The sequence below is a fragment of the Papio anubis genome, chromosome 1 (genome assembly GCF_008728515.1).
Source record: "Papio anubis isolate 15944 chromosome 1, Panubis1.0, whole genome shotgun sequence".
Classification (NCBI taxonomy): domain Eukaryota; kingdom Metazoa; phylum Chordata; class Mammalia; order Primates; family Cercopithecidae; genus Papio; species Papio anubis.
In genome coordinates this window covers 137484686-137512618 of record NC_044976.1, presented here as the reverse complement: position 1 = coordinate 137512618, position 27933 = coordinate 137484686, and the positions used below count along the sequence as shown (strand labels likewise).

Sequence of the window (27933 nt, the reverse complement as noted above, 5' to 3'; positions counted from 1 at the left end):
CCCTTCCTAACCCCTCAACCGCCTGTCTCGTCTCACAATTTGTCAGACTGATTAATTCTCCCCTATTTCCTTTCAGGTCCGCTCCTCCTCCCCGGTCGGCCTGTCTGAGCCGCGTCCTCCTGTGTACTGGGCCCTGCGTGCCCAGCACTCATTCTCTTTAACCGAGCTCTTTCAAGCCCCCCTCCCCTCCTTCCCCTACCCCCCTGGAGCCTCCGTCCCTCGGTCTGTCCATCACCAGCTGCCGGTAAGGGATACTTACTTGAGCCCTAAGCCATTCAAGTGCTGTCCTATTAGCCTAATGACATCCTCATCTGACTGGGAGAGCCGCTTCTTCTTCTTGAGGCTGCTGCCCAGTTCTGGGGTGGCCAAGGAAGAGGAGGCGGCGGTGGTGGCGGAGGCAGCTGCGACGGTGGCTGAGGATGCGGCGGCCGCCCCGCCGGGAACCCCGTTATTGACATTCAGGCTGTTGCTATTGTTGCTGGCGGCGGAGGGGGCGGAAGGCAGGAGCCCATTGGCGTGGGCCAGGTCCCCCGCGGACGACGACGACGAGGGGGACGACTCCCCGTTCTGAGCCGACAGGCAGGCGAGTTCCGGGGTCTGTCCCTGGCCCCCGCCGCCCCCTCCTCCTCCGCCGCCGCCGCCGCCGCCACCTCCTCCTCCTCCTCCTGCCCCGTTGGCCTGCATGATGCTGCCGCTGACCAGGCTGTGGCCGCTACTTCGGTGGGAGACAGCAGCGGCGGCGGGAGGGGCAGCAGCCGGGGGGAGTCCCACCACTACCACCACGGAGGAGGAGGAGGAGGAGGAGGACGACGACGAGGACGGAGGGGAGAGGCCTGCTCTGCCTGCCGAAGCCCCGGGCTCTCCTGCTCCCTCCGCCGCCGAGGCTCGGGGTTTCTTCCGCGGGGGCGGGGAGGCTCCGCCGGTGTCCGAGTCGGAGGAGGAGGAAGCGGAGGCCAGAGTTTCCTCGCCGAGAGAGGCCGTGGTGGGAAGCCGGTGGGGCGAGGCGGGGGGAGGGAGGGGCCGGGAGAATGTGTGGGGGCTGGGGAGAGGGGGAGGGGTCAGGGGTAGGAGGGTGGGGTGAGGAGGAGGGAGGGAGGGAGAGGAGGAGGGGAGAAGGAGGATCCGGGTCTTTCCCTCCCCGGAGGCAGCTCAGTGTGGCCTGGGGTCGCAAGCCTGGGGGCGCCGCGGGGCGGCTGCGGGGGCGCGGGGCCCGCCGCTGGGCTGAGCCCCGGCAGTGGCGGCGGCGGCGGCGGCGGCGGGCGGCAGCGGAGGCAGCTGCCGCCTCTGTCCTCGGGTCCGCTGCGCTCTGCTCCCTGGTGTGTTGATTCTTCCCCCAGCTGCTGCCTAATGGAGTCCAGGCGCTCGCGTCACAGGAAATGCCTATACTGCCCTCCTCACTCACTTCCGGTGGCAGGTATGGAACCTATAGGGGGCCTGTCACCCAGCACGTGCGCCGGGGCTGTCCCGGGGGTCAGGGGAGGGAGGCCAGCAGGCCGGCGGGGTCCGCCGCGACCCCGACTCCGATCCGATCCTATCCCCAGCCCCTCTCCGGCCTTTCCCCTTGCGCCCTGGCTCGGCTGACTCGGCGAGCAGTAAGTTCGTAGCTGCTCTCCGAAGCCGGGCGTGCATGGGATGGCAGAGTTGGCGTGCGTGCGTGAGTCCACCAGTGTGGCCTGGGCATGTAAGGTGCGCGGAGGGACTGGACCTTCTCATCAGGTGCTGAAGGTGAGGGTGGAGCAGGAGGCGAGGTTTGGTAGCAAGAACTTCCAGGCACAGGGCTGTAGTAGGCCCCTCTCTTAATGGTAACCAGGACCGAAATCGGGTTTCACAACCTACTTGTTTTAGGGTGGAAAAACTTGAATTTCCACAGCCAAGTGCCACACAGTTGCTGTACCCGGGGCCATCCCGGGAGCTGTGAGATAATGAGCCGGTGAGACTCTGCTCCACCCTGGGAAGGTGAGCTAGTCTAGAGGAGCATATCTGATGGGGACAAGAAGTCTCAAAAAGGCTGTGTGGTGTGTAGAGAAGGGGAGGGACTCTACTGTTGAGGCTTCAGTATTTTAGCACTTGCCCAGCACCTCCTTCTCTCTTCCAGCTGCCTCTTGAGTCACTGCCCGGTTTAGGGAGCAGTAACATAAACCAAACAGTTGCCTCCAAAATACGCATTCTGAGGAGGATTCAGTCACCGATTCAGATCCAAGCTTGAAATTTTTACGTGGCATGTGAGCCTTCCGTGTCATCATGACTTACTAATTTATGTGAATGTAGAAATGCAACGACAAAGACTGGGCTGAATCTTAATCATTGGCAAATGGTGTGCATTATCCCCAAACAATTATGTGGTCGATAGCATATATACTCGATATGTACAAAGATTTTCTCAGAAATTAAAAGTCTTTCTCTGAAGTAGTTTTCCTGTGGGGAGGGGGAAAAAAACACCATAGGTTCTAATGAATACATCATACATCGCTGATATTTATTATACTAATAACTGAAAGTAAATTTGAGGCCTTTGGAGACAGTCGTTTTTAAATTTGGAAATACAAAAAAAGATGATGCTGATGAGAAATTAGTAAAGAATTCTGAGGTTTATGGATCCTCAGACAGGAAGAAGTAAGAGGAAGGTCAATGCAGGATCTTACAGGGATTTGGTTTTGTAGTTCTTATTGCTTAAATTTGCTTCCAGGTGGCAGCTGTAATTGCAAGGTGACTCACATACAGTGTTTATATTCACCTGAGGCCGACCTGAGTTCTAGTTGAGGTTCTTAGAGCTCTGTCACTGTATCCAGCAGAGCCTGAATTACTAGATAGTTAACACCCTCAGAAAGCCCTGTTTGTATATTAACTTTAGACAACCTTATTATTAAAAGTGTTGCTATTGTTTAGGCAAAATTTAATTTTTGCAAAATGGTTTATAATAATTTATTAGGCAACATTGAAGACTTGCTTCTGAATAAAGTCGGTAGGTTTTATAAAGGAAATCAGTCACTTAGTGGCAGCTACAGACAAAGCTCACACTTTTTAAAAATTAACAAAAGTAAAATGATGAAAAATAAATTGGATTCCATTGCTATCTAAACTCTATATTCCAGTTTTTCTGCTTTTTAAGTAACCAACACTGCTCGTGTTAGAATTCTGAATTTATGAAGTCCCTTACAGAACATTTTTCTGTGTACTAAAACACAGCTTGAGAGTCTGTTATCTGAACTCTGGGTCTTTAGGTCTTTCTAGAGCCAAGTTTCAGGTCTATGTACAGATGAACAATTCTGAAATACACTCTGAGGAACCTTCAGTAACACCACATTACCTACAGAATAAAATCCAAATTGTGTCTTGCTCACCACAGGTTGGTTTCAGTCTTTCTTTTCAGCTTCATCTCTTATTTCTCCACTTCAGGGACCCCATCTACTGTCCCCCAAATGTACTGACTCATTTCTTTTTCAGAGTCTTTGACTACACTCTCCCATCTTTTCTTCACCTGTCTGATTCCAGTCAATCTTTCAAGACTCAGCTCATTTCAAACCTCCTCAGAGGATCCTTTCCTGACTTCCACTCTCCTAGCCGTCATTGTGAGTGTCATTAATTAGGCTCCTCAATCGCGAGGGCTACTTGTGATGTAACTTGCTAAGACCCCTTCTTCGGGTCATCAGAGAGAAGCCTTTCTAGACTTCTGTCCCCTGATTTACCTTCCCCTTTTCACCCTCCTCCTAAAAAAAGACTAAGATGGGTTTAGGAACAAAGGTCCAAGTTATCTTTTAGAAAAAAGAAATCAAGTGTATATTTTGATACTTGATTCATTTGTATTTGTTTCTGTACTGTTTTTAACAGGTCTCTATTTGACCCATATTGTGCTAAGTTCCAAATAAGAGGTAACTCCTTGTCCTTGAAATGGCAAACAAGCCTTTTTCACATGTCTCACCTTTTTTCAGGGATGCTGTAGAATCAAGTATAGAGTAGGTAGTCGAACTAATTGACCTATAGGCCTTTCCAACTGTAAGAGGTCTGTGAACTGTATGAGACTCCCAACTAATGTACAAATTCCTTGAGGGCACAATCTGTATATTGTTCATATAATCCAGTTTTTTCAGCTCTTGGGTTGTGACCCATTTGTAAGTCATGAAATCCATTTAGTGGGCCATAATTTGTATTTTAAAAAATAATGTGGCAAAGTATAAAAGCATAGAAGATATCCACGTGAATCACTCAAAAGAGGGGTGATTATTATTTTGTGAAATTTTTATTTGAATGACAGACATATGTCTATGCTTCACAAAGTAAAATATATTTCTTCTGTAGGCCATTGTCAAAAAAGTTTGAAAAAACATTCATATAAGCCAGTCCAGACTAGACTAGAAGGCAACTCAAGAAATAGGTGTTGGATATATAAATGACAAATGACTAGTACTGCCCACGGCAACTTTTTTTTTTTTTTTGAGACAGTGTCTTGCTCTGTCGCCCAGGCTGGAGTGTGGTGGCCCGATCTCAGCTCACTGCAAGCTCCGCCTCCTGGGTTCACGCCATTCTCCTGCCTCAGCCTCCCAAGTAACTGGGACTACAGGCGCCCGCCACAACACCCGGCTAATTTTTTGTATTTTTCATAGAGACGGGGTTTCACCATGTTAGCCAGGATGGTCTTGATCTCCTGACCTCGTGATCTGCCCGCCTTGGCCTCCTAAAATGCTGGGATTACAGGCGTGAGCCACCGCGCAGGCCTTTTTTTTTTTTTTTTTTTTTTTTTTTAAATACAGATGCAGTCTCATTATGTTGCCCAGGCTGTTCTCAAACTCTTGAACTCAAGTGATCCTCCAGCCTTGGCCCCCAAAGTGTTAGGATTACAGGTATGAGCCACCACTCCTGACCACAAGACAACATCTTAACTGTAAAAATTAAACTCTACCATATTTTAAAAAGCTGAGATAGTATAAATGTTTATAATAAAACATAAAACCAACATTTCTTACAAGTCTTTGTGACTAGTAGAGACTGTAGTTGTTCTGTCCAGATGTAAGTTTGGTATATCAACTTGGTGCTTAGCAACATCGATACTTAATTTTTAAAATTTTTGTTAGGAAGAGGTAGTTTTCAGATCTCAGGTGTCTTTGGGAAGGAATATTTTTATATTTATATCTCTAGCTTCATTCCTAGCTTTTCTTTGGGATGCTAAAATTGTCCAGCTGGACTTGGGCCTGGTTGGGATTGGGAGAATCCTGGAGAGCATGGTTCTTGGGTCTGAACAGTTGGTCAGCCGATTGACTCCAGGCAAATCATTTAACTTTTGCAGCCCCTCAGGCATGTCATGTTTAAGTGGGGATAATGACATTGGCCTACCTGCCTGCTAGAGTTAATGTGTGGGTCATGAGATAACGAATATAACAAATATTTGGAAAAGTACTGTGTTGAAATATTTTAAAATAAAATTTAAATCCCTCTTCATTTAGAAAGGATTTGAGGCAGCTAAATGCAGAGGTATGAGATGGTTTTTTGGTTATGATTGTTTCTGAGCTGTGACTCTGTAGTCACTTTCTTACTCAGCCCTGCATTCCTCTGTAGCTCTAGGCAGACGACTCTGAACATGGCTTCATATTGGCCTTCCATGAGTGGGTGAAGGGCATCTGGCAGTTTTACCTGCTGTTCTATGCATGTTTCTCCAGTGCTTGCTTATTTTCCCCTTCTGCAAACATTCCGTTCATGCCATGGGCATTCAGTACAGTCCTGTAAGCAAGGGTAGGGGTGGCACACCAGGTGGATTTAAGTGCAAAGACAGGACGACTGCTTTGCCACAGGCGCCTTTGCAACCAGCAGTTGTACACAGTTAGACATATTCACCTTCCTCTCAGTGGAAAACAGTCCTCTTCTCAGTAGCCGTCTCACGTTTTTGAGACCCATTTGGTATAAATAACAATGTCGCGGGAAATTTCCTGAAGGAACTGAAATGAACCATATAAATGAGATCGTTCTTTTCCTACCACACAGCTGGGATAGACTGCTTAGTTTGTACTTGCAGCTCTGATTTTGCAGTATGGGTTGTATTTAAAAAAAAAAACAAAAACATTTAACTCTCAGCTATGGGTACAAAGATAGTCACTAAAGCATTATTATTTAATTTTATTTATTTATTTATTTTTGAGATGGAATCTGGCTCTGTAGCCAGGCTGGAGTGCAGTGGTGCAATCTCGGCTCACTGCAAACTCAACCTCCCAGGTTCAAGTGATTCTCCTACCTCAGCCTCTCCAGTAGCTGGGACTACAGGTGCAGGCTACCATGCCCAGGTAATTTTGGTTTTTGTTTTTTTTGTTTTGTTTTTTGAGGTGGAGTCTCACTCTGTCGCCTAGGCTGGAGTGCAGTGGCGTGATCTTGGCTCACTGCAAGCTCCGCCTCCTGGGTTCACACCATTCTCCTGCCTCAGCCTCCAGAATAGCTGGGACTACAGGCACCTGCCACCACACCTGGCTGATATTTTGTATTTGTTTTGTTTTGTTTTGTTTTCTTTGAGACGGAGTCTTGCTCTGTCGCCAGTCTGGAGTGCAGTGATGCGATCTGGGCTCACTGCAAGCTCTGCCTACCGGGTTTCACGCCATTCTCCTGCCTCAGCCTCCGGAGTAGCTGTGACTACAGGTACCTGCCACCACGCCTGGCTAATTTTTTGTATTTTTTAGTAGAGTCGGGGTTTCACTGCGTTAGCCAGGATGGTCTCGATCTCCTGACCTTGTGATTCGCCTGCCTCAGCCTCCTAAAGTGTTGGGATTACAGGCGTGAGCCACCGCGCCTGGCCTGATTTTTTGTATTTTTAGTAGACATGGGGTTTCACTGTGTTAACCAGGATGGTCTCTATCTCCTGACCTGGTGATTTGCGCGCCTCGGCCTCCCAAAGTGCTGGGATTACAGGCATGAGCCCCCGTACCCGGCCTGATTTTTTGTGTTTTTAGTAGAGATGGGGTTTCGCTGTGTTAACCAGGATGGTCTCGATCTCCTGACCTTGTGATCTGCCCGCCTCAGCCTCCCAAAGTGATGGGATTACAGGCGTGAACCACCACGCCTGGCCAATTTTGGTACTTTTAGTAGAGATGGGGTTTCACCATGTTGACCAGGATGGTCTTGATCTTTTGACCTCATGATCCGCCTGCCTCAACCTCCCAAAGTGCTGGGATTACAGGCATGAACCACCACGCCCGGTTGCATTATTATTATTACTTTTTTATTTTGAGTTAGGGTCTTACTCTGTTGTCCAGGCTGGAGTACAGTGGTGCAGTCATGGCTTACTGCAGCCTCAACCTCCAAAGTTCAAGTGATCTTTCCACCCCAGCCTCTTGAGTAGCTGGAACTACAGGTGCACACCACCACACCTGACTACTTTTTTTTTTTTTTTTGTAGAGGCAGGGTCACCCTATGATGCCAAGGCTGATCTTGAACTCCTGGGCTCAAGCAGTCCTCCTGCCTTTGCCTCCCAAAGTGCTGGGATTACAGACATGAGCAATTGCTTCTGGCTTGAAGCATTAAGAGCAAAAAGAAAGTGCTAATCACCATGTGCTGATATGGATATAGTACCAAGATATGTTATTAAGTGAATAATGCATGTTACAAAACAGTGTGCCTAATATGATGCATTTTGGTAGATAAATTTATGTATATATGCACATTTTTTCTCTGGTGGGAAAGAAAAGCATAAACAGGGTTTCTCTTTGATGGATGGAGTGGGATAGGAAGGGGAGAAGTTCTTATTTTTCCATTTAATACTACTCCTTAGTGTTTGAATTTTACAGCTGTATACAGTATTAAGTATTTCTAAAAAGTGCCAAGGGGTTATTTGGGTTGTGAGATTGTATATAATTTGTCTTTCTTTTTATATTGATGTTATGCTTCTAAAGCACTCGTTTTTAAAAGAACACTCAAAAAACATCAAAATGTTCATAATAAAAACATGCCAGATAAACATGCCATAATAAAAACATGCCAGATAAGGCAATGTTATTAAGTATATTTGACAGTTAAGTCTTTGTTTTTCTAAAATCTCCTTCTCATTACCCATACCTCTTATATTCTCAGACTGCCATCTCTGCACACACCCACCCCATCTCTCATTTGGTTAAGTTCATCTGGGGAATAAAGGGCAAAAAGACATTCCTATTTATTAACTTTGAAAAGCAGATAAATAATTAATAGCCCCAGGAGTCCCTGCATAGACTCTAACAGTAGGCCCTTTGGGCAGTCTTCCTCCTTCTCAGTTTCAAATGTGTTGTTCATCCCTCTGGCATTATGATAATCACAATAATCAATGGTAAAACACAATTATGACTGTTAACAACAAATTCTAATTATCATAAGAAAATGTTTCTGAATATGTATATGCATCCCCTGTAGAGGTAATGGATCAATAACTAGGCATTTAAAACTGAAAAATTTTAAAGACTGTAGTAGATTATTCATAAAGTTTAAAAAATTGTTGAAGGGATGTCGAGGCTTCTTCAGTTAATTATTATTTTTTAAAATTATGCTCTTTACTAAATAATACTAAACGTACAGGCAAACATGAAATATTATAATAGCCTAAATTTTTAAAAATTTATTGAATGAAAGACCATGAATGTCAGTCATTACCAACAAAATGCAAAACAATAACTCAGCTTTTTGTGGCTAGTGGAGGGGTGCTTGGCCAACTGAGGACTAACAGAGTTTGGGAGATTTGTTGATTCCCTTAATTGTTTTTTTTTGAGACAGGGTCTTCCTTCATCGCTTAGGCAGGAGTGTGGTGGCACGATCATGGCTCACTGCACCCACCTTGAGGTGGGCTCAAGCAGTCCTCCCACCTCAGCCTCCCGAATAGCTGGGACCACAGTCACACACTACCACACCTGGCTAACTTTTTGTAGAGACGAGGTCTCCCCGTGTTGCCCAGGCTGGTCTTGAACTCCTGGGCTCAAATAATTCTCCTGTCTTGGCCTCCCAAAGTGCTGGGATTATAGGCAAGAGCCTGGCCTCTCTTACTGGAGTTTGAATCATCACACATAAGAGTAGCCTTTCTCTATAAATTCCTGAAAAATAAGGATGTACATTTTCTGCTACACCTCCGACCCCTTATTTCAGAATGTCTTTTTCTCTGTCCCCAGATTATTGACAAATACTGTGGCATAGAAGTAGATGTTTTTAAGGTTTAGCCAAAGTGTCAACAACGCTGTTCTTTTTCATTTTGTTTCCTAGTGTCCACTTGTTCCATTCTTAGCCTTTTTTTTTTTTTTCCCTGCAATGGCGTATGTCCACAGCAGGGCTTCTGTGATAATGAAATAATAGAGCTAACACTGGGAAGACAGGGTTGTAAGTGCTTTACATATATTGTACTCTTTTAATCTTCCCATCAACCTTATTAAGGCTGTATCTTCATTAGCTGCATTTTACAGGTGAGAAACTGAAGCACAGAAAACTTGAGGTCATGTAGCTGATGTGTGGCTCCAGAGTCGTGTTCTCAGCCGCTTCATTACATGACTTCGGAGACGGCTTGTGTTAGTCCGAAAAGTAGCCACTGTTTAAATTCCTTATGGGTTAAAAGAAAAAATGGAGCAAATCGTATACATTCATTTTTGAACTTTTCCCTTTTTGGGTATATGAAACCTCGGCTCCTCACCTTTGAAGCCTGTATCATTTCATTAACCTAGTTAGTAGTAGGTAAGTATGCCCGTTAGGGACACTAAAAGATTTTCTTTCCCCCAGAAGCTATCAGAGGGGGTACCTGGATGCTTTGTGCCAAAGGTATAGTTCATTTCTCCAAGAAATCCTTGTTGAAACAGATATTATGTCCAGTAGGGATAGCACACTAAGCTAGGCGTTAACTTGGAGATTTATCAGTTTAGGACACTTCACCTTGAAATGGCAAAGGAAGGTGAGAAGGAGGAAATGAATTTTCTTTCCCTGTGAATTGAGAAGTCTCCCAAATCTGGAGGGCTTCCTGGGAGACACAATAAATCAGAAGGCCCTAGCCAGGTTTATATTTACAAGTACTTGCATCTATCTAATGAGGGTTTCTAAACTGTGTAGGCCTGTAGTAGTCTAGATCCCTGCAATAAGAGCCAGACTTGATTTATACAGGAATTCATACTTGATTACTCCATTAGCAGCTCCAGCTAGGTCAGCTGGCAAAGGAAGCCACAGATACCTAACTGAGATGAGGCTTGATAGCATAAGCTTAATATTCGAGGGACAAGACAGGAAAGGTCAGCTCAGGGAGAATATAGGAGCTTCTTTTAAGAGTCTTCTGTTTTAGACAAATCAGCCAGGCTACTTAGAGCCCTTACCTTGGCATATACCCCAAAGAATATAGGTAAATGATTGCTCTGCCCTATCTAGGTTCATCTAGGTTCTTTTTGTGTGTGTATATATATATAAAATATATATATTATATGTAATATATAAACATGTTATATATAATATATATTACATAATATATAAGTAAATATATGTTATATATAATATATAATATATATAATGTATAATTTATATAATATATAAATATATGTATAAAACATATATATATTTATATATTTAGGCTGCTTCTCTGAGAGTAGACACACTGTCGCCTGTGCTGGTCAGTGTGCAGATGTGATTTGGGATGTCCTCTGTTTCAGAGACTGCTTGATAGTGAGAGGATAGCCAAGATGATTTCTTGAGGTCCCTGTAGCCTAGGGATTCAGTGTTTATGGAATCTGCCTTGCTATTACATAATGTTATTTGATTAGCCCAGGTATGGGCAGAAGAGAAGAGTCATAAATAGGCAAACAGATAAAACCTTGGATTTGTTCTAGATTTTTAAAAAGTTTTATTATGCAGTATTTTAAACATACATAAAGGTAAAGAGATGATGCAGCAACTCTCATATCCCCACCACCGTCCAGCTATGATAGCTATCAACTCATCTATGCTTGTGTTATCTGTCCTCTCTCCTGAGTATTTTGAAGTAAATCCAGGATATTATTTATTTATAATATATTTACTTATATTTCAGTATGTAGCTCTAAAAGATAAAACCTCCTTTTGAAAATATTGCCTTAATACCATCATCACACCTAAAAAATTAATATTGTCATCAGATATGCAGTTAATCTCAAATTTTTCTGACTGTCTCACCATTTCTTTTAACAGTTGGCTTGTATGAAGCAGGATCTAAAAAAGGCCCACGTGTGGCATTTGGTTTATTTTATTTTTATTTTTTTTTATTTTTGAGACAGAGTCTCGCCCTGTTGCCTAGGCTGGAGTGCAGTGGCACAATCTCGGCTCTCTGCAACCTCTGCCTCTGGGTTCAAGTGATTTTCCTGCCTCAGTCTCGCGAGCAGCTGGGACTATAGGTGCATGCCACCACACCCAGCTAATTTTTGTATTTTCAGTAGAGGCGGGGTTTCACCATATTGGCCAGGCTGGTCTCAAACTCCTGATCGCGTGATCCACCCTTCTTCGCCTTCCAAAGTGCTGAGATTACAGGCATGAGCCACCGCGCCCTGCTGTTTTTGTTTGTTTGTTTGTTGTTGTTTTTTTTTTTTTGAGACAGAGTCTTTCTCTGTCACCCAGGTTGGAGTGCAGTGGTGCAATCTCGGCTCACTGCAACCTTCAACTTGCAGGTTCAAGCGATTCTCCTGTCTCAGCCTTTTGAATGGATGGGATTACAGGTGTGCATCACCATGCCCAGCTAATTGTTGTATTTTTAGTATAGATGAGGTTTCACCATGTTGGTCAGGCTGGTCTCAAACTCCTGACCTCGTGATCTGCCTGTCTCGGCCTCCCAAAGTGCTGGGATTACAGGTGTAAGCCACCATGCCCGGCCCCAGTTTTTTTTTAGTAAACATCTTTATTAAAGTATAATATGTAGCGAGGAGTATATACATCCTTAATTGTACAACTCGGTTTTTTCTAGTGAACATACCTGTGAAACCATCACCCAGGTCATGAAATAGAACATTACCAGGACCCCAATAGTATCTTATTGTAGTTTTAATTTGCATTTCTCTGATGACTAATGGTGTGTGTATATTAATACAAAAGTGTATGTATATGTAGGTCTACATGTAGGTCTACATATATGTAGACTTACATATATGTAGGTCTATATACATTTTTTTGCTATTTGGATGTTTTCTTTTGTGAAGTGCTTTTTCAAATCTTTTGCTTGTTCCTCCTCTTTTAAGATTGTGTTGCCTTTTGGCCGGGCGTGGTGGCTCACACCTATAATCTCAGCACTTGGAGAGGCCAAGGTGGGTGTGTCACCTGAGGTCAGGAGTTCAAAATCAGCCTGGCCAACATGGTGAAACCCTATCTCTACTAAAAATATGAAAATTAGCTGGGCATGGTGGCACATGCCTGTAATCCCAGCTATTTGGGAGTCTGAGGCAGGAGAGTCCCTTGAAACTGGGAGGCAGAGGTTGCAGTGAGCTGAGATCATGCCACTGCTTTCCAGCCTGGACGACAGTCTAGATGTTGTGAGTCCTTTGTTGGTTGTATGTACTGCAAATTTGTTTTCCCTTTGTGTGGTTTGCTTTTGCTTTCTTAATGTTGTCTTGATGAACAGTAATTCTTAATGAAATCCAGTTCATCAGTTGTTCTCTTTATGGTTTGTGCTTTTTGTTTTACTTTAGAAGTCATTTCTTGTCTGCAAGGGCATAAAGATATTCTCCTGTGTTACATCCTCTGGAAGTTTCAATGTTTTGCCTTTCATGTTTATGTCTACAACCATTCTGGAATTTAGTTTTCTGACTGGTGTGAGGTAGGGGCCACAGTTCATTGTTTTTCCATGTGAATGTCCACTTGACCCACACCACAGGGTAAAGAAAATCCTTTCCCCTCTGTCTTGCAGTGGTGTTGTTGTAAATTAGAGCACTGTACATGTGTGGGTGTGTTTCTAAACTCTGCTCAATTGCTCTATTCACATATCTTTATGTTTTAACTGGCAGAAGTTTGTGCTAATACCATACTGACTTACTTGCTGCTGTAATCTTATAATAAGTTTGCCATTTGGTAGTATAATTATTTCAACTTTTTTTTTTTTTGTCAGTATCGTCTTGGCTATTCTTGGCCCTTTGCACTTCATGTAAAGTATAGACTCATCAATTTCCACAAAAAATTTTGTGAAATTTTGATTGGAACTGCATTAAATCTTTGGGTCAATTTGGGGAGACTAGACATCTTTATAACATCGAATCTTTGTGTCTAGGAATATGGCATGTTTCTCTACTTATATAGTTCTTTAAGTCTTTAATTTTTCTTAGTAATGTTTCATGGTTTTCTGTGTAGAAGTCTTGTACATCTTTTGTTAGATTTATTCCTAGTTATCGGATGTTTTTTGATGCTAACGTAAATGGTATGTTTAAAATTTCATTTTTCCTCTTCCTGTCCTAATGTTAAGACTGTCAACAGGGACTTCATCATCAAAGATGAACGCCCACATCAGTAGTATTCTTTAGTCTTGAGTTAAGGAGCTTCATTTAAGAGTCTACTGTTAAAAGACTCAAATTAAGTCTAAATTCCACTTAGAAATAATTTAACGATACAGCTGCTGTTTCTTTTTTTTTTTTTTTTTTTTTTTTGAGACTGAGTCTGGCTCTGTCGCCCAGGCTGGAGTGCAGTGGCCGGATCTCAGCTCACTGCAAGCTCCGCCTCCCGGGTTTACGCCATTCTCCTGCCTCAGCCTCCCCGCAGGTGGGGACCACAGGCCTCGGGCCATCACTCAAGGTTTTTTGTATTTTAGGTAGACGGGTTTCACTGTTAGCCAGGGATGATCCCTACCCCTGACCTCGCGGATCCAATCTGCCTCGCCTCCCAAAGTGCTGGGGATTACAGGCTTTGAGCTTCACCAAGGCCTGGCCTTTTTTTTTTTTTTTTGAGATGGAGTCTCTTCTGTCACCTAGGCTGGAGTGCAGGCTAGATCTCAGCTCACTGCAAGCTCCGCCTCCCGGTTTATGCCATTCTCCTGGCTCAGCCTCCCAAGTAGCTGGGACTACAGGCGCCCGCCACCATGCCCGGCTAGTTTTTGTATTTTTTTTTTAGTAGAGACGGGGTTTCACCGTATTAGCCAGGATGGTCTCGATCTCGTGACCTCGTGATCCGCCCATCTTGGCCTCCCAAAGTGCTGGGATTACAGGTTTGAGCCACCGCGCCCGGCCGTGTTTCATTGTTTTTAAAGGATCAGATTTAAATTCCCCCTTTGGAAGCACTGGGAAGAGGGGGACTCAAAGAAGTCTATCTAGATGAGGAAAGAAAGAGTCTTCTGGGCAGAACTCATCCTAAGAGAGCTGGAGCCAGACTGGACCCAGCTGAGCCTGTAACAAAGCCCTGAGGGAGAGAGGGTAGATGGTGTTGGTCATTCATTTGCCTTCTACCCTGGGTGCCCATGGACTCATAGCTCATCTCAGTCCTTTGCAAGTAAAAATGTAAAGAACTTTTAGGAACTGTGTTAGGGTTATCCCGAGAGACAGAACCAATAGGATAGATCTAGATCTATAGATATATAAGAGGGGGTTTATTAGGGAATTGGCTCACTGGATTCTGGAGGCTGAGAAGTCCCTCAATAGGGCATCTGCAAGCGGGAGCCCCTGGGATACTGGTAGTGTGGCTCAGTCCAAGTCTGAAAGCCCTAAAACTAGGGAAGCTGATGGTGTACTTCTCATCTGAAGTCAAAGGCCCAAGAAGCTAGGGGGCTGCTGGTGTAAGTTGCTGGTGTAAGTCTTGGAGTCTCAAGGCCAGAGAGCCTGGAGTTCTGATGACTGAGGGCAGGAGGAGGAGAGTGTCCCAGCTCCAGGAGAGAGGAAATCCTTTTCTCTCCTTTTTTTGTTCTATCTGGGCCCCTAGCCAGTTGGATGGTGCCCGCCCACATTGAGGGTGGGTCTTCCCCACTCAGTCCACTGACTCACACACCAGTCTCCTGTGGAAACCCTGGCAGACACGCCCAGAAACAGTGCTTCACCAGTTCTCTATTCCTTAATCCAGTCAAGTTGGCACCTAAAATTAACCATCACAGTGGTAATTTCAGAAAACACTGGACATAAGCTGTACCTGCCTTTGATGTCATATTACAAAGAGGGCATTGTCCCTTACCTTATGATAACCCCCACTGCTTTGGCACCTTATGGCAGGACCACCAGAGGTATCCTCATGGCCAGTAGGAGTGATGGTAGTAGAAATAATAGCTGGCATTTATTCAGTGCCTGCTCTGCTTCAGGCACTATTATGAGTACTTTATAAATATTAACCCATTTAATCGTCACAAGCACCTCCACAAGGTAGGCTAGAGGTTAATGAAAATAATAATAATATATATTTTTTGTTTACCAGGGTGGAAACTAAGGCACAGAGGGGCTAAATAATTTGCCCAGGGTCACACAGCTCATCAAGGGCAAAGCCAGGATTCCAACCTAAGCTGGCAGTCACTAGAGCCCATGCTCTTAACATTATATAGTCTTTCACTAGAGCCCATGCTCTTAACATTATATAGTCTTTCAAGTGGCAGCAGCAGATGGGGGTGCTGGAGTAGGAGAAAATGGATAAACTCAGCCAGGCATGGTGGCGGATGCCTGTAGTCCCAGCTGCTTGGGAGGCTGAAGTGGGAGGACTGCTTGAGCCCAGGAGGTTGAGGCTGCAGTGAGCTATGATCGTGCCACTGTACTCCAGCCTGGACGACACAGCAAGATCCTGTCTCTCAAAAAACACAAAAAAACCATCAGAAATAAACTGGACATCCTCACAGAGTGTCTTGATAGATAGCCGACTGTACTTGCTTTTGAGCACCTGTGAGATGTGCCTTGAGGACTGTCAGAATTATCTTGGAATGGAAGTGGGGCTACTTTAGAAGAGGCTGGGGTTAAATTAACAGTTAAAGTCAAGAAAAATGAAACATAGGGGAGGTAATTATAATTTGATCTTTAGATCAGATTCAGACTTAAGAAATATTACATTCATTGATTTTTTTTTCAAGTTTGTCACCTTAAAGTTTCCTTGGAGTAAGTGGGATCATGACTTCTGGTCTGTTCTTTCTCTGAGGTGACAGGCACATCTATATTTAGACCAATAGTCATGTGTTCGTGGTGATGGATCAGTGTGTGCCTCCCAAAATGGCCGTGCAGTGCAATCCCACGTGTATTGTTATGAACAGATAAATCACCAGCACTGCAGATTTGATGTACACACACCAGAGGGGACTTCTGTACGCATTTACTTATTCAGCAGATAAACTCATATTTATGCTAGGACCATAGATAGCCACTTGGGCAAGTGTCCATGAGCTCACGCAAGCAAGCAGACTCAGATTCAGTCAGCTCACAGGCAGAGTGAATTTAGAACTCCAGAGGCCTTGTGCCTGCCTGAGAGCTATTCATTTCCATGAAGAATGTCACAGTTTCTCCCACTGACACGAATCAGAAACTGGGATTCTCTTTTTTTTTTTGAGATGGAGTTTCGCTCTTTTTGCCCAGGCTGGAGTGCAATGGCATGATCTCAGCTCACTGCAACCTCCGCCTCTCGGGTTCAAGCGATTCTCCTGCCTCAGCCTCCCAAGTAGCTGGGATTACAGGTGCCTGCCACCACGCCCGGCTAATTTTTTGTATTTTTATTAGAGATGGGGTTTCACCGTGTTGGCCAGGATGGTCTTGATCTCTTGACCTCATGATCCACCTGCCTTGGCCTCCCAAAGTGCTGGGATTACAGTTGTGAGCCACTGTGCCCAGCCAGATTCTCTTTAACCCCATTCATTCATTCACCTCCCGCATCTCCTGTGTTACTAAGCTCTATTGATCCTACCCTTTTAATAGCTTTTAATCTGTCTCCTCTCATCTCCATTGCCACTAATAGTTTGGGTTTACATTTTTTTCTTCCACCTGGATTAGACTATAGCTTCCTGAATGTTTTGTTCCTTTCTCTAATTTGTTGCTGTCACTGCTACCAAAATTATCTTTTTTTTTTTTTTTTTTTTCCCAAGAGAGGGGTCTTGCTGTGTCACCTAGGCTGGAGTGCAGTGGGGCAATCATAGCTCACTGCTGGCTTGAATTTCCAGGCTCAAGTGATCCTCCCACCTCAGCCTCCTGAGCTGGGACTACAGGCATGCACCACCACCCCCGGCTGCAAAATTATCTTTATAAAGCATGAAACCATTATGTCACTTCCCTACTGAAAACTGTATAAAATGATTTCAGTGGCCCTCACCGCTTAGATGATAAAATCTAAGGTCCAGGTACTGGTCTGCATGGCTCCTTAAGAACTGGCCTATGCCTCTCTTTGGAGGCCCAGTCTCCCTCAAGTCCCTCACCTGTGGCTCCAGTCACACCAGACCACTTGGGGCTCCCGGAACCCGTGGCTTGCTTTCAGACTCGGTGCCTTTGTTGCAGTGTTTCTCAGATGCCTTACCTGCTACCCCTCTTCTCATTCTTGTCCTTTTGGCCAGCTCTTAACTTTCCTTAGAGATTACCCTCATACCCAAACCCAGATAGTATAAGGGTAATCTCTAGGGAAAGTTAAGAGCTTGAAATGCTTCTTCAAGCATTTCTTCTACCACATTGTATTCTGTAATGCCTGCTTCCCTGGTGGGGACCTAGTAGGGTCCTTGAAGGAAGATCTTACTCCTCATCGTATTTCCAGTACACCACAGGCACTTTGTGGATATTTGCTAAATGGATTCTTCCATTCATCCAACCGTCCATTTGTTCTTTCAACACACACACACACGTGTATACACATATATATATACACACACACACACATATGTGTATATATTATTGGGAAGCCCTCTGAGCCAGAATAGGTTCAGGGACTCCCTCAAAAAATATTTTTTGAGCGCTTGTTGTATGTAAGACACTTCTAGGTGCTAGAAATATGCAGTGAACAGGACACAAAATCTTTATTTCCATGGAGCTTATATTCTTATAAGCTTACACAAACTTATATTCTAGTCTTATATTGTGTCTTCCAGGGAAGACCAGCAAAAAGAAAGAAAGAAACAGGAAATGTATCAGGTGGTGTGACAGTGTGAAGGTGTGATGTGCTAGGCAGAGAATTAAAGTAGGGTCACATGACACAGTGCTTGGGAAGACCCTGTCTACTTAATGCCCAGGGAGGGCCTCTCTCAGGGGTACCCTTGAGGCTGAGATCTGAATGAACTGCTCTTGTGAAGATCAGGGTAAAGAGCATTCCAGGCAGAGGGAACAGATAATACAAAGGACTTAGGGTAAGAATGAACTGACTTTTAGAATAAACACCCTGGTTAGCTAAAGCCAGGGCATTAAAAGGACACAATGAAGAAAACGCCTTTAGGGAGATAGAACTGAAGAGAGATCATAGCTGGTTCTGGAACCAAAGGTAAATTATTCTTTAAGACGTAGTAGATACTTATTGGCAGCTGCTAATAGCAAAATTAAAAAGGTCCTGTTCATAACTGATGCACAAAAGTACTTAGGAATGTAGGGAGCAGACACCCCTTCCACATTTCACTTGGAGCCATGCAATCTGTGTTATGATGGCCTGTGTGAAGAAGCCACCAGTTATAGTTCATGTGGGTTTCCATTATTCTTTGGGCCTTCACTTTGCCAAAGGCACACAGTTAATATAACCACAAGAATGTGAACACTTTTATTTGTTCTGAAATATGCTTTTAACCTTTACAGTGGGAAAGGCCCTTAATTTATCTATTCCTTATTATTTTCCAGCCTTATATTTTCTATTTCCTTTCTGTGCTCCCTGAAAAACGAGATGCCATGTCTAAAATCCCGTGTGCCTTTGTGCAGGGCAAAGCCATGTCCTCGTGCACAGTCATGAGGCATGGCCGAGGATTATATAAGAAGAGCTGTTCCTAGTGCAGTTGGTGCCTGCAGGAAACCATGACGTGGCATCTGCAAAGCTCATCGCAGGTAGGCTGAGCATGAACTTGCTAAGCAAGAGCTGTGGCTCAGGGCAGCCTCTTGGTCAGCTTTGTTCTGACTCAGAATTATTCCCTTGAAACGCTGGGTTTGGGTTCAAAAGACGCTAGAGTTCTGTTTCATAGAGGGGTGCTCCTGCCGGAGTCATGATGTACTAGAGATCCACACTTTTTTTCTCTCCCCAGTGGGTGGGTAGATATTAGAAACTGGATCTGCTCTGATGAAAGTGTTCCAATTCTTGTGGTTATATTAACCAGATAGCTTGGTCACACCAAGGCCATGTCTAGACAATGTAATAGAGCCTGCTATGGCACAATGATCTAGTTTTGTTTTTCATTTAATTATGTTCCTTGTTATTGTGAGTATTGACTATCTAGAAAACTTATTCATCCATATGCCATATTTTAGGATTGAAAGGAATTTTGGACCTCTAAACTTTTCAGACAACGCAACTGAGTCACAGAATGATTAGGTCTTTGGCCCAGGGGAAGAAACTAGGTTGGTATCAGCTGGGTTTAACAGTCTTGGCTCCCTGACTTCCAGAACAGTTCTATCCCCAGTCAGATTGTTTCTAGTTAGTAAAGGAGGGTAGCAAAGTGGTGACCTGATGACTTTTTCTTTTAAGCTAATAGTCCATATTTAAAAATTAAGAGATTACATATAGGAATCCGGACTTCTGGTTTCTCAAATGAAGACTTGGATCCACACTTCTGAAAAACAGATAGTTGGCATTCACAGTGGCTTCTGCTTTTATACAGGTTATGCGCTTTTCAAATTACCAGAGTCGCCATGCTTCCCTATTGCCTCCCAGATATTGAGGTTGACTGTCAGTTGCCACTTGTGGTACTATTGTATTTATTTTTACTTTTGAAATTCATCCATGTTACACTATTATTTTTCTAATAGTAGAATTAAGACAAAAGTGAACTATTTCCTTTATCACTATCTTTTCTTTTTCTTTTTTTTTTTTTTTAGATGGAGTCTCGCTCTGTTGCCTGGGCTGGAATGCAGTGGCGCAATCTCGGCTCACTGCAACCTCCACCTCCTCGGTTCAAACAATTCTCCTGCCTCAGCCTCCCAAGTAGCTGGGATTACAGGCGCACACCACCACGCCCGGCTAATTTTTGTATTTTTAGTAGGGACGGGGTTTCACCATGTTAGGCAGGCTGGTCTCAAACTCCTGACCTCAAGTGATCCACCCGCCTCGGCCTTCCAAAGTGCTGGAATTATAGGCCTGAGCCACTGTGCGCAGCAAAGTGGACTGTATTTCAAGAAGAAATGGATATTTTAAAAAGTAAAGTGTTGGCCAGGCACGGTGGCTCATACCTGTAATCCCAGCACTCTGGGAGGCTGAGGTGGGCAGATCACGAGGTCAGGAGATCCAGACCATCCTGGCTAACACAGTGAAACCCCATCTCTACTAAAAATACAAAAAAATTAGCCGGCTGTGGTGGCGGACACCTGTAGTCCTACCTACTCGGGAGGCTGAGGCAGGAGAATGGCGTGAACCCAGGAGGCAGAGCTTGCAGTGAGCGGAGATTGTGCCACTGCACTCCAGCCTGGGCGACGGAGCGAAACTCCATCTCAAAAAAAAAAAAAAAAGTAAAGTGTTTCAGGGCCAAAAGAATATAGTTTAAGATTATGGCCGGGTGCAATGGCTCACGCCTGTAATCCCAGCACTTTGGGAGGCCGAGGCAGACAGATCATCTGAGGTCGGGAGTTTGAGACCAGCCTGACCAATGTGGAGAAACCCCATCTATACTAAAAATACAAAATTAGCCAGTCGTGGTGGCACATGCCTGTAATCCCTACTACTTGGGAAGGCTGAGGCAGGAGAATCACTTGAACCCGGGAGGCGGAGGTTGCACTGAGCTGAGATTGCACTCCAGCCTGGGCAACAGAACGAGACTCGGTCTCAAAAAAAAAAAAAAAAAAATATATATATATATATATATATGTATATAATATACACATATAATATGTATATATAATGTGTGTATATATATTTTTATTTTAGGGAGACACAGTCTCTCTCTGTCATTCAGGCTGGAGTGCAGTGGTGTGATCATGGCTCACTGCAGCCTCAACTTCCTGGATTCAACCCATCTTCCAATCCTTCCACCTTAGCCCTCCTGAGTAGCTGGGTCCACAGACATGAGCCACCATGCCTGGCTTTTTGTTGTTGTTGTTGTTTTGTTGGAATAGTTTCTCACAATGTTGCCCAGGCTGGTCTTGAACTCCTAGGCTCACACGATCCTCCTGCTTTGGCCTCCCAAAGTGTTGGGGTTACAGGCGTGAGCCACTCTACCTGGCCTCAAGATACTAAGAAACAAATGTATTTGGCACCTGTAGTCACTGGAGGTTGCAACTCTTATGCTTAATTCTAACACCATAATCAGAAGAACTTTGGATATTTCACTGTGAGATTGTTGTATACCTTTAACAAGGTTTAAATTTTTTTTTTTTTTAAATTTTTAGAGATAGGTTCTTGTTATGTTGCCCAGGTTAGAGTGCAGAGTACAGGCTATTCATAGGCATGATCAAAGTGTACTACAGCCTCCAAACTGTGGGCTCAACCATCCTTCTGCCTCAGCCTCCTTAGTGGCTGGGACTACAGGTGCACTGATACCTTTGACAAGTTTTGAGAGATTTTCGTAGCATTGAGGGGAGAAGAAAAGTGAAACAAAGAGAAGAAATGGGACCCTTCTTTATACTCCCTCCCCTCAGCAGAACTATTAAAACCCAAGATCAGTTTGTTTAGACACTGAGTCATATTGTCCAAAAGATTGTACATTAAGTATCTCTTTGTCTTAACCTTAGGCAGAATTATCTTGAACTGTTTGTTCTAGTATGATGGTAATCATGGCAGCACAGCTACTGGGGAAATTAGAACTGAGATTTCCTCTCTTCCGTTTGCTGAAATAACAGCAAAATTGCTTGAAGAAAATGGACTATATTATTCTAAGAAGTAAATTACAAATAAGCAACACCCAAAATATCCCTCACTCATGGTTCCTTCAATAAAAGGTGCTATGCTTTATCTACTCAATATTGTAAGTAGTATCATTTATAGGCTCATTTCTACTAGTGAGTTTTTTTTTTCCCCTCAGATCTCTGCTTCTAGCTGTCCTTCCACTCTATCAACGAATATTTCTTTTACAAAGCTAGGAGGCTCAGTAAGGTTAAAAATAATTCAGCTATATTGTGTTGAACATAATTGAAATGTCATAAACCATCCAGAGAGCAGGAGAACCAGTTCTCTCTTGTTTCTATTGGAGTAGTCTGTTTACATTTCTGGTCCTGTCACTGAAGCTTGGACTGAGAGACCTGGTAAGGAATGTTTCCTCTGGAGTTTCAACAGGCACAGCTATTTGTCACTGCCTCAGAAGCTGCGTGGCTGCAGGTGAGGAAGGCTGCCCTTATGGGAGGGATAATTATGGTCAGTGACCTGTCTGAGCTTGGCCTCACTCTGCACCCAAGCTCGTGACTGGCTCAGAAAGTCTTCTGCTCCTGTGTTCACATCAATGATTTCCTTCCTTGCTTTCTAGAAGAGAATTGGCCTCTGGTACTGGTGAAGAGACCGAATATTTTCAGTCAGGCATTTTACCTGCCTGAGTGCAGGGCTTGGAGGTGGAGTCGCTTGTGGAAGGATTAACTAGAGGGAGGAGTCACTGTCATTAGGATACCATACACATGGCAAAACCAAATATAACCACCCACCTCCTCTGACTCACCTACTTAAAGCATGAATAACCTGGAGGGGGTGGTGGCAAGCAGGTACAGAGATGCTCCTTGACTTTCAGTGGGGTTGTATCTCAATAAACCCATTGTAAGTAGAAAATATTGTAAGTCAAAAATGCATCTAATCCACCTACCCTACAGAACTTCATAGCTTAGCCTGGCCTACCTTAAACACGCTCAGAACACTGCAGTAGCCTACAGTTGCGCTAAATAATCTAACACAAAGCCTATTATATAATAATGTTGAATATTATGTAATTTATTCAATAAATTAAATACTGTACAGAAAGTAAAAAACAGAATTGTTGTATGGGTACTAAAGGATGGTTTCTACTGAATGCGTATTGCTTTCACACCATCATAAAGTTGAAAAATTGTAAGCTGAACCATCGTAGGTCAGGGACCATCTGTATTTGAATGAGTGAGGTGGGGACCTGAATCCACCCTCCTCCTCCCCTCACTACCCCATCCTCAAAATACACATTGACCAGTGAAGTCTGTCTTGGCCTTGTGAAACCCTTATCATCCGAACGGCCTAATGAAGTAGAACTTGTGACTAATAGGAAGACTTTGGAGAGGTTTGGAATGTTCTTTGACTTACCAGGAATCTAGTAGATCCAGGATTATCCAAACGTCACCAAACAGTTCAGTGCCCAGAGAGGAGGCCCATTATTAACCCTTCCTTGAGGTAGACACACCCAGTGTAGATGAGGGTGATTCTGGATGGTCCCTGGCCATGGCTTAGTCTGACCCTACTCAGGAAGGGAATATAATAGGAATAGCATTATGAGAGATTCTTTCTGTTCTGTACCCCTTATATGTTATAGGATAATGGAGAAAAATCTCAATTGCCATACGCCACATTAAAGCAACAGTTACTATATCAGTCATGGTAAATGAATGGAGGTCCAGATATAAACATTGTTTTACCCCTTTATATTTTTATATGAAGCATTTGGCTTGAACCTTATGTTTGAAACATCAAACATAGTGTATTGTCATATTGAATATGAATACTACTAGTGTTTTAATAACTAACATTTTATTATATGTGTGGCACCACAGGTGTATCATTTTAAATTATATATGGCATTTAAAGTGTATAGTGACTAAAATAATTCCTGTTGCTTCATGTGGTCGATGTGGCATGTGCCAGTTTAGCAGATGTGGTTACTCAACTCACATGAAAAGGTCACCTTAATCTGTCAGAAATCATGGAAGTCACATTTCAAGTAGGATTGAAACATGCATAACATAGTCCATGAAGAAGGGAACTCTTTTCTTCCCCGCTCCCCTCTCCTCACACCATCTCCTACTTCTTTTCACAAGCTCTGCATCGTTCTGCATAGCAATGTTCCATCCACAAAAATCTCCAGTGTGTAGGGGGTCTGAAACCTGTCTGATCCCTTCCTTAGCCTCATAACTCAGAAATGAGATGTGGTCCAGGGAACAGCCTAGACAAGTGCCAATGGGACATGTAAAGATTCCCCTTTTCTTTAAAGTGTTTTTGGAGACAGGGTCTCACTTTGTTGCCTGGGCTGGAGTGCAGTGGTGTAGTCATGGCTCACAGTAGCCTGGACCTCGCGGGCTCAAGCCATCCTCACACCTCAGCTTCCCAAGCAGTTGGGACTATAAGTGTGTGCCACCACGCCCAGCTAATTTTTGTATTTTTGTAGAGATAGGTTTGCACTGTGTTGCTCAGGCTAGTCTCAAACCCCTCGCCTCATGAGATCCTCCCACCTCGGCCTCTGAAAAGTGCTGTGATTACAGGCATGAGCCACTGTGCCTGGCCAAGGATTCCCCTGTCTTTTTGACACTTTTCAGCTGTGCCCTCCCAGGGAAGACATTAGCTCACTCTGGAGCCACTTGTGCCATTCTCGTGCCCTCCTTGCACAAGGCCTTGTCCGAACTGCTTCACTCTCCTGGTCTGCCAGTGCAGACATCAGTGATCCAAGAAGATACAGGAAGAGGCTTGTGTGGGAGTCACCTGGAGCCCTCCATGGTATGTTGGCTCTACAAGAGCTGGGCATGTGGTGCCAGGGAGTGGGAGCAGCAAGGCCACCCTGCTCAGGCCTCTGCCCTGGAGGAAGGGTGGCGTAACCACCCCTGGATGACAGCCTGGATGTGGTGAGGGGAGACGGTCCACGCCCTGCTCTCAAGCATGGAGGTCGAATGTTTCTAGGTCAGCAGCTCAGGACAGCAGGCAGGTCAGGCCTGGTAGAGGAAGTGCATGTGAGGAGTCAATGGGAAGTGAGTAAGAGATGGCGGTGGTAAACTAGGAGGTGCTCCTACAAACAGAATTGAATTTTCCCTTTTAAAACAAGGATGGCTGTAGCTGAGCCCTCCTCTCGTGTGTGTGTGTGTGTGTGTGTGTGTGTGTGTGTGTGTGTGTCCGTGTCCTCTTCTGTTCTCCGCCCCTACTGAGGAAAGGAGATAGCTCTGGCTTCCAAAAGTAGCCTTGCAGCTGTAGGAGGACTGACTCTGCCTAGCCTTTACATTTCCCATGTAAAATTTAACAGTGCTTTCACAGAGCTGCTCTAAAGATCAAAGGGTACCCAACTGAATGGGAATCTGTGGTCTGAGGATTTTTTTCTTTTGTCTGTAGCTTGCCTTCCTCCCTCCCTGCAACCCTAAGTAGACGAAATATTGGGCCAAAGGGCCAAGGAATCCTGTTAAGGGAGGAATCTCGTGGTCTCATTTCCAGCCAGGCACTTTTCTGTTCTTGTAACTTTCCAGTCATAATTTGGGGATTTGTTGATAACTCTGACACCTGGTGGTCATTTCAAAAACTGCACTCTGAAAGAATTAAACGTTCACTTTTATCATTTTTAGTTGTTTTTCCACCTGCAATGTCAGTGTCAATAATATGCATTTTATAAATTTGTGATTATTGTTAGTTGAATTATCTATAAGTAAAATTCTTACACATGCATTCAACAGAATACAGTAGGATAGAAAATTTCTGAAAGGTATACCAGAAGCTATACGTGGTGGTCCCTAGGGAGTGCAGCCAGGTGTGGGGAGGAAGGAGACTTATTTTACTTTATACCAGTTAGTGCCCTCTGAAATGATCTTAAACAGAAATAATGTATTACTGTGATAATTATAGTGAAGTACTGCACTTGGGCAGGATATTCCCTTCCAGGGTTCCTACCCTCTCCTGGTTTTGCGTCCAGGGACCTCCTCTGTGCTTTTGAATGTATTAAGGAATGACGTATGGCTAGATTCACTCTGATCTCTTTTTTTTCTTTTTTTTTTTTTTTGAGACGGAGTCTCGCTGTGTTGCCCAGGCTGGAGTGCAGTGGCCGGATTTCAGCTCACTGCAAGCTCCGCCTCCCGGGTTTTTACGCCATTCTCCTGCCTCAGCCTCCCGAGTAGCCGGGACTACAGGCACCTGCCACCTCGCCCGGCTAGTTTTTCGTATTTTTTTAGTAGAGACGGGGTTTCACCGTGTTAGCCAGGATGGTCTCGAACTCCTGACCTCGTGATCCGCCCGTCTCGGCCTCCCAAAGTGCTGGGATTACAGGCTTGAGCCACCGCGCCCGGCCACTCTGATCTCATTCACTGACAGTGGTGGGAGAGCCCAGCGCTGAGCAGAAACTGGTTCTGGGGCATCGTGTGGCCAGGGCACCAAAGCCAAGAAAGGTCCCGTAGTCCCTGTGTGGTCAGCAGCGAAGGCAGCAGTGCTATGTCAGTATTGATTCTTCAGGGGCGGGCTGCCCACTTCCCGAAGTTATGCTTAGCAGTGGGGCTCTGGCTCACTCCCTGTCCCTCAGCCTACCAGGTGTGAGGCTGCCAGGAGCCGATCGCACAAGGCTTGGCAAGGCAGATGCTCCCCAGCTCCTGACATCAGAGAGAAGGGCTGGGATTGTGGCCTGCGGTTGGTGGGCAGGAGAGCCTGGTCTGATGACAGCAACTACCCTTTGACTACCTTCTCTGTGGCTCTCACTGTCTGATTCCAACCGTTCCTTCCGCTGTTGAACAGACGTCTCCCACCACTTTCCTACTACTCCCCTAATGATAACATACTGAACTCACTTTTATGAATTTGTTGAGACCTTACCACTTTTCAAGTGTGTGTTCAGGAACAGTGAACTTTCGTCTTGCTCGGATCCACCCATGCACCCAACCCACCACGGGTATCAGACGCACTGGGTAGCTGAGTGCTCAGAGGAAGATGCAAGGTATTCAGGGGAAGTGTCAATGGGGTCTCCCAGTGCCTGTTTGGTCCAGTCAGGAGAGACCCTGCTTGCACTTCTAATACAGTCCTGGAAAGATGGGGCCAGAACTTAGGAGGGGAGCTCTTTGCAGCAGCTTTTCAAGAAAAGGGGAAAATTTTAGCACCATACTGTTATGTGATCCTTGTACCCAGAGGCCCTGTTCAGCTCCAGTGATCATCTCTCTTAGGGCACACCCTCAAAGGGGCCTAAATGCTATCCCAGGATTGGTTCCAGTGTCTATTATCTCTTTGACTCCAAATGGCCAAACACCTGACTTCCTCTCTGGTAGCCTGGCTTTTATCTTCTAGGACAACCAGGGCCCCCCTCTTTGCCTTTCCCTCTTCCTTCCTCCTACTGCTTAGATCAAGTCTTCAGCAGACATCATGTGACCCTGAGGATGGATGTCACATGCTGGAGGAAACAGAAGGCCGAAACCCTGATGACTTCACAGAGCTGCCAAAACAGTTCCTGACTGTTTACTCCGGGACTTTAACAAAGTGATGAAAATAAATCCTTACAGTATGAAAACAACTTTTCTATTCCATGGAGCCAAACCTCATTATAACAGATAACGTGACCCTCAGCGACATCCAAGTATTTTCCTGTTCTCATCTATACTATGGCAAAGGGGCAAATACCTCTCAGTAAAGAAAGAAATAACAACTTATATCTTGGGCGAGGCATTTCTTCTGGTAGAACTCTGTACACAGAATAACATAGATCTGTTTGTGCTTATCTTTCTCCTTAGAATTATTGAATTTGAAGTCTTTCCCAGGGTGGGGGTGGAGTGAAGCTGGGGTTTCATAAGCACATAGTAGTGTCTCTTAGCTTCCATTTAAATATGGGGGTAGAGATGTGGAGGGGCCAGAAGGATCAGAGAGGAGAGACAGGCTGGTCTGATTGCCTTTGTAAAATGCACATTTGAGCTTGTGCTGAGCTCAGAAAAAGCAAGGACAGGATTGAGGCTCTTGGTTCAGTTCCCCTGCACACCCTGGGCGGGGAGGGGATTGTTAGAGTCATGGAACCCCTATTTTTTTTTTTTTTGACAGGGTCTCGCTTGGTTACCCAGGCCGGAGTACAGAGGTACGAACACAGCTCAC

At 44.7% G+C, this 27933-nt stretch overlaps 2 protein-coding genes and 1 long non-coding RNA gene across 6 annotated transcripts in view; 2 read left to right on the top strand and 1 right to left on the bottom strand.

Annotated features, from left to right (window-relative positions):
- WDR26 (WD repeat domain 26) overlaps positions 1 to 1344 on the bottom strand; it is a 49349-nt gene extending 48005 nt beyond the window's left edge. The window contains exon 1 of one of the 4 annotated variants that reach the window (XR_002517340.2): positions 260 to 804. Coding sequence is in view for 3 of the 4 variants with exons in the window: in XM_021926789.2 (XP_021782481.1) it covers positions 260 to 684 (425 nt within the window). In the remaining variant the exon portion in view is untranslated. Of the gene's footprint in view, positions 1 to 259 lie in introns of all 4 variants that reach the window. The other 3 variants (XM_021926789.2, XM_021926793.2, XM_021926783.2) reach the window with 3 other exon arrangements.
- Positions 683 to 27933, top strand: LOC116275031 (homeobox protein Hox-B3-like). Its single transcript, XM_031666795.1, has 3 exons — positions 683 to 720; positions 1149 to 1414; positions 27196 to 27933. The coding sequence occupies exons 1-3, from the start codon at positions 683 to 685 to the stop codon at positions 27303 to 27305; spliced, it is 414 nt and encodes a 137-aa protein (XP_031522655.1). The 3' UTR covers positions 27306 to 27933.
- Positions 16987 to 21917, top strand: LOC116270325. The gene is made up of 2 exons (XR_004178358.1): positions 16987 to 19370; positions 21693 to 21917. It is a non-coding gene; the product is annotated as an uncharacterized LOC116270325 (long non-coding RNA).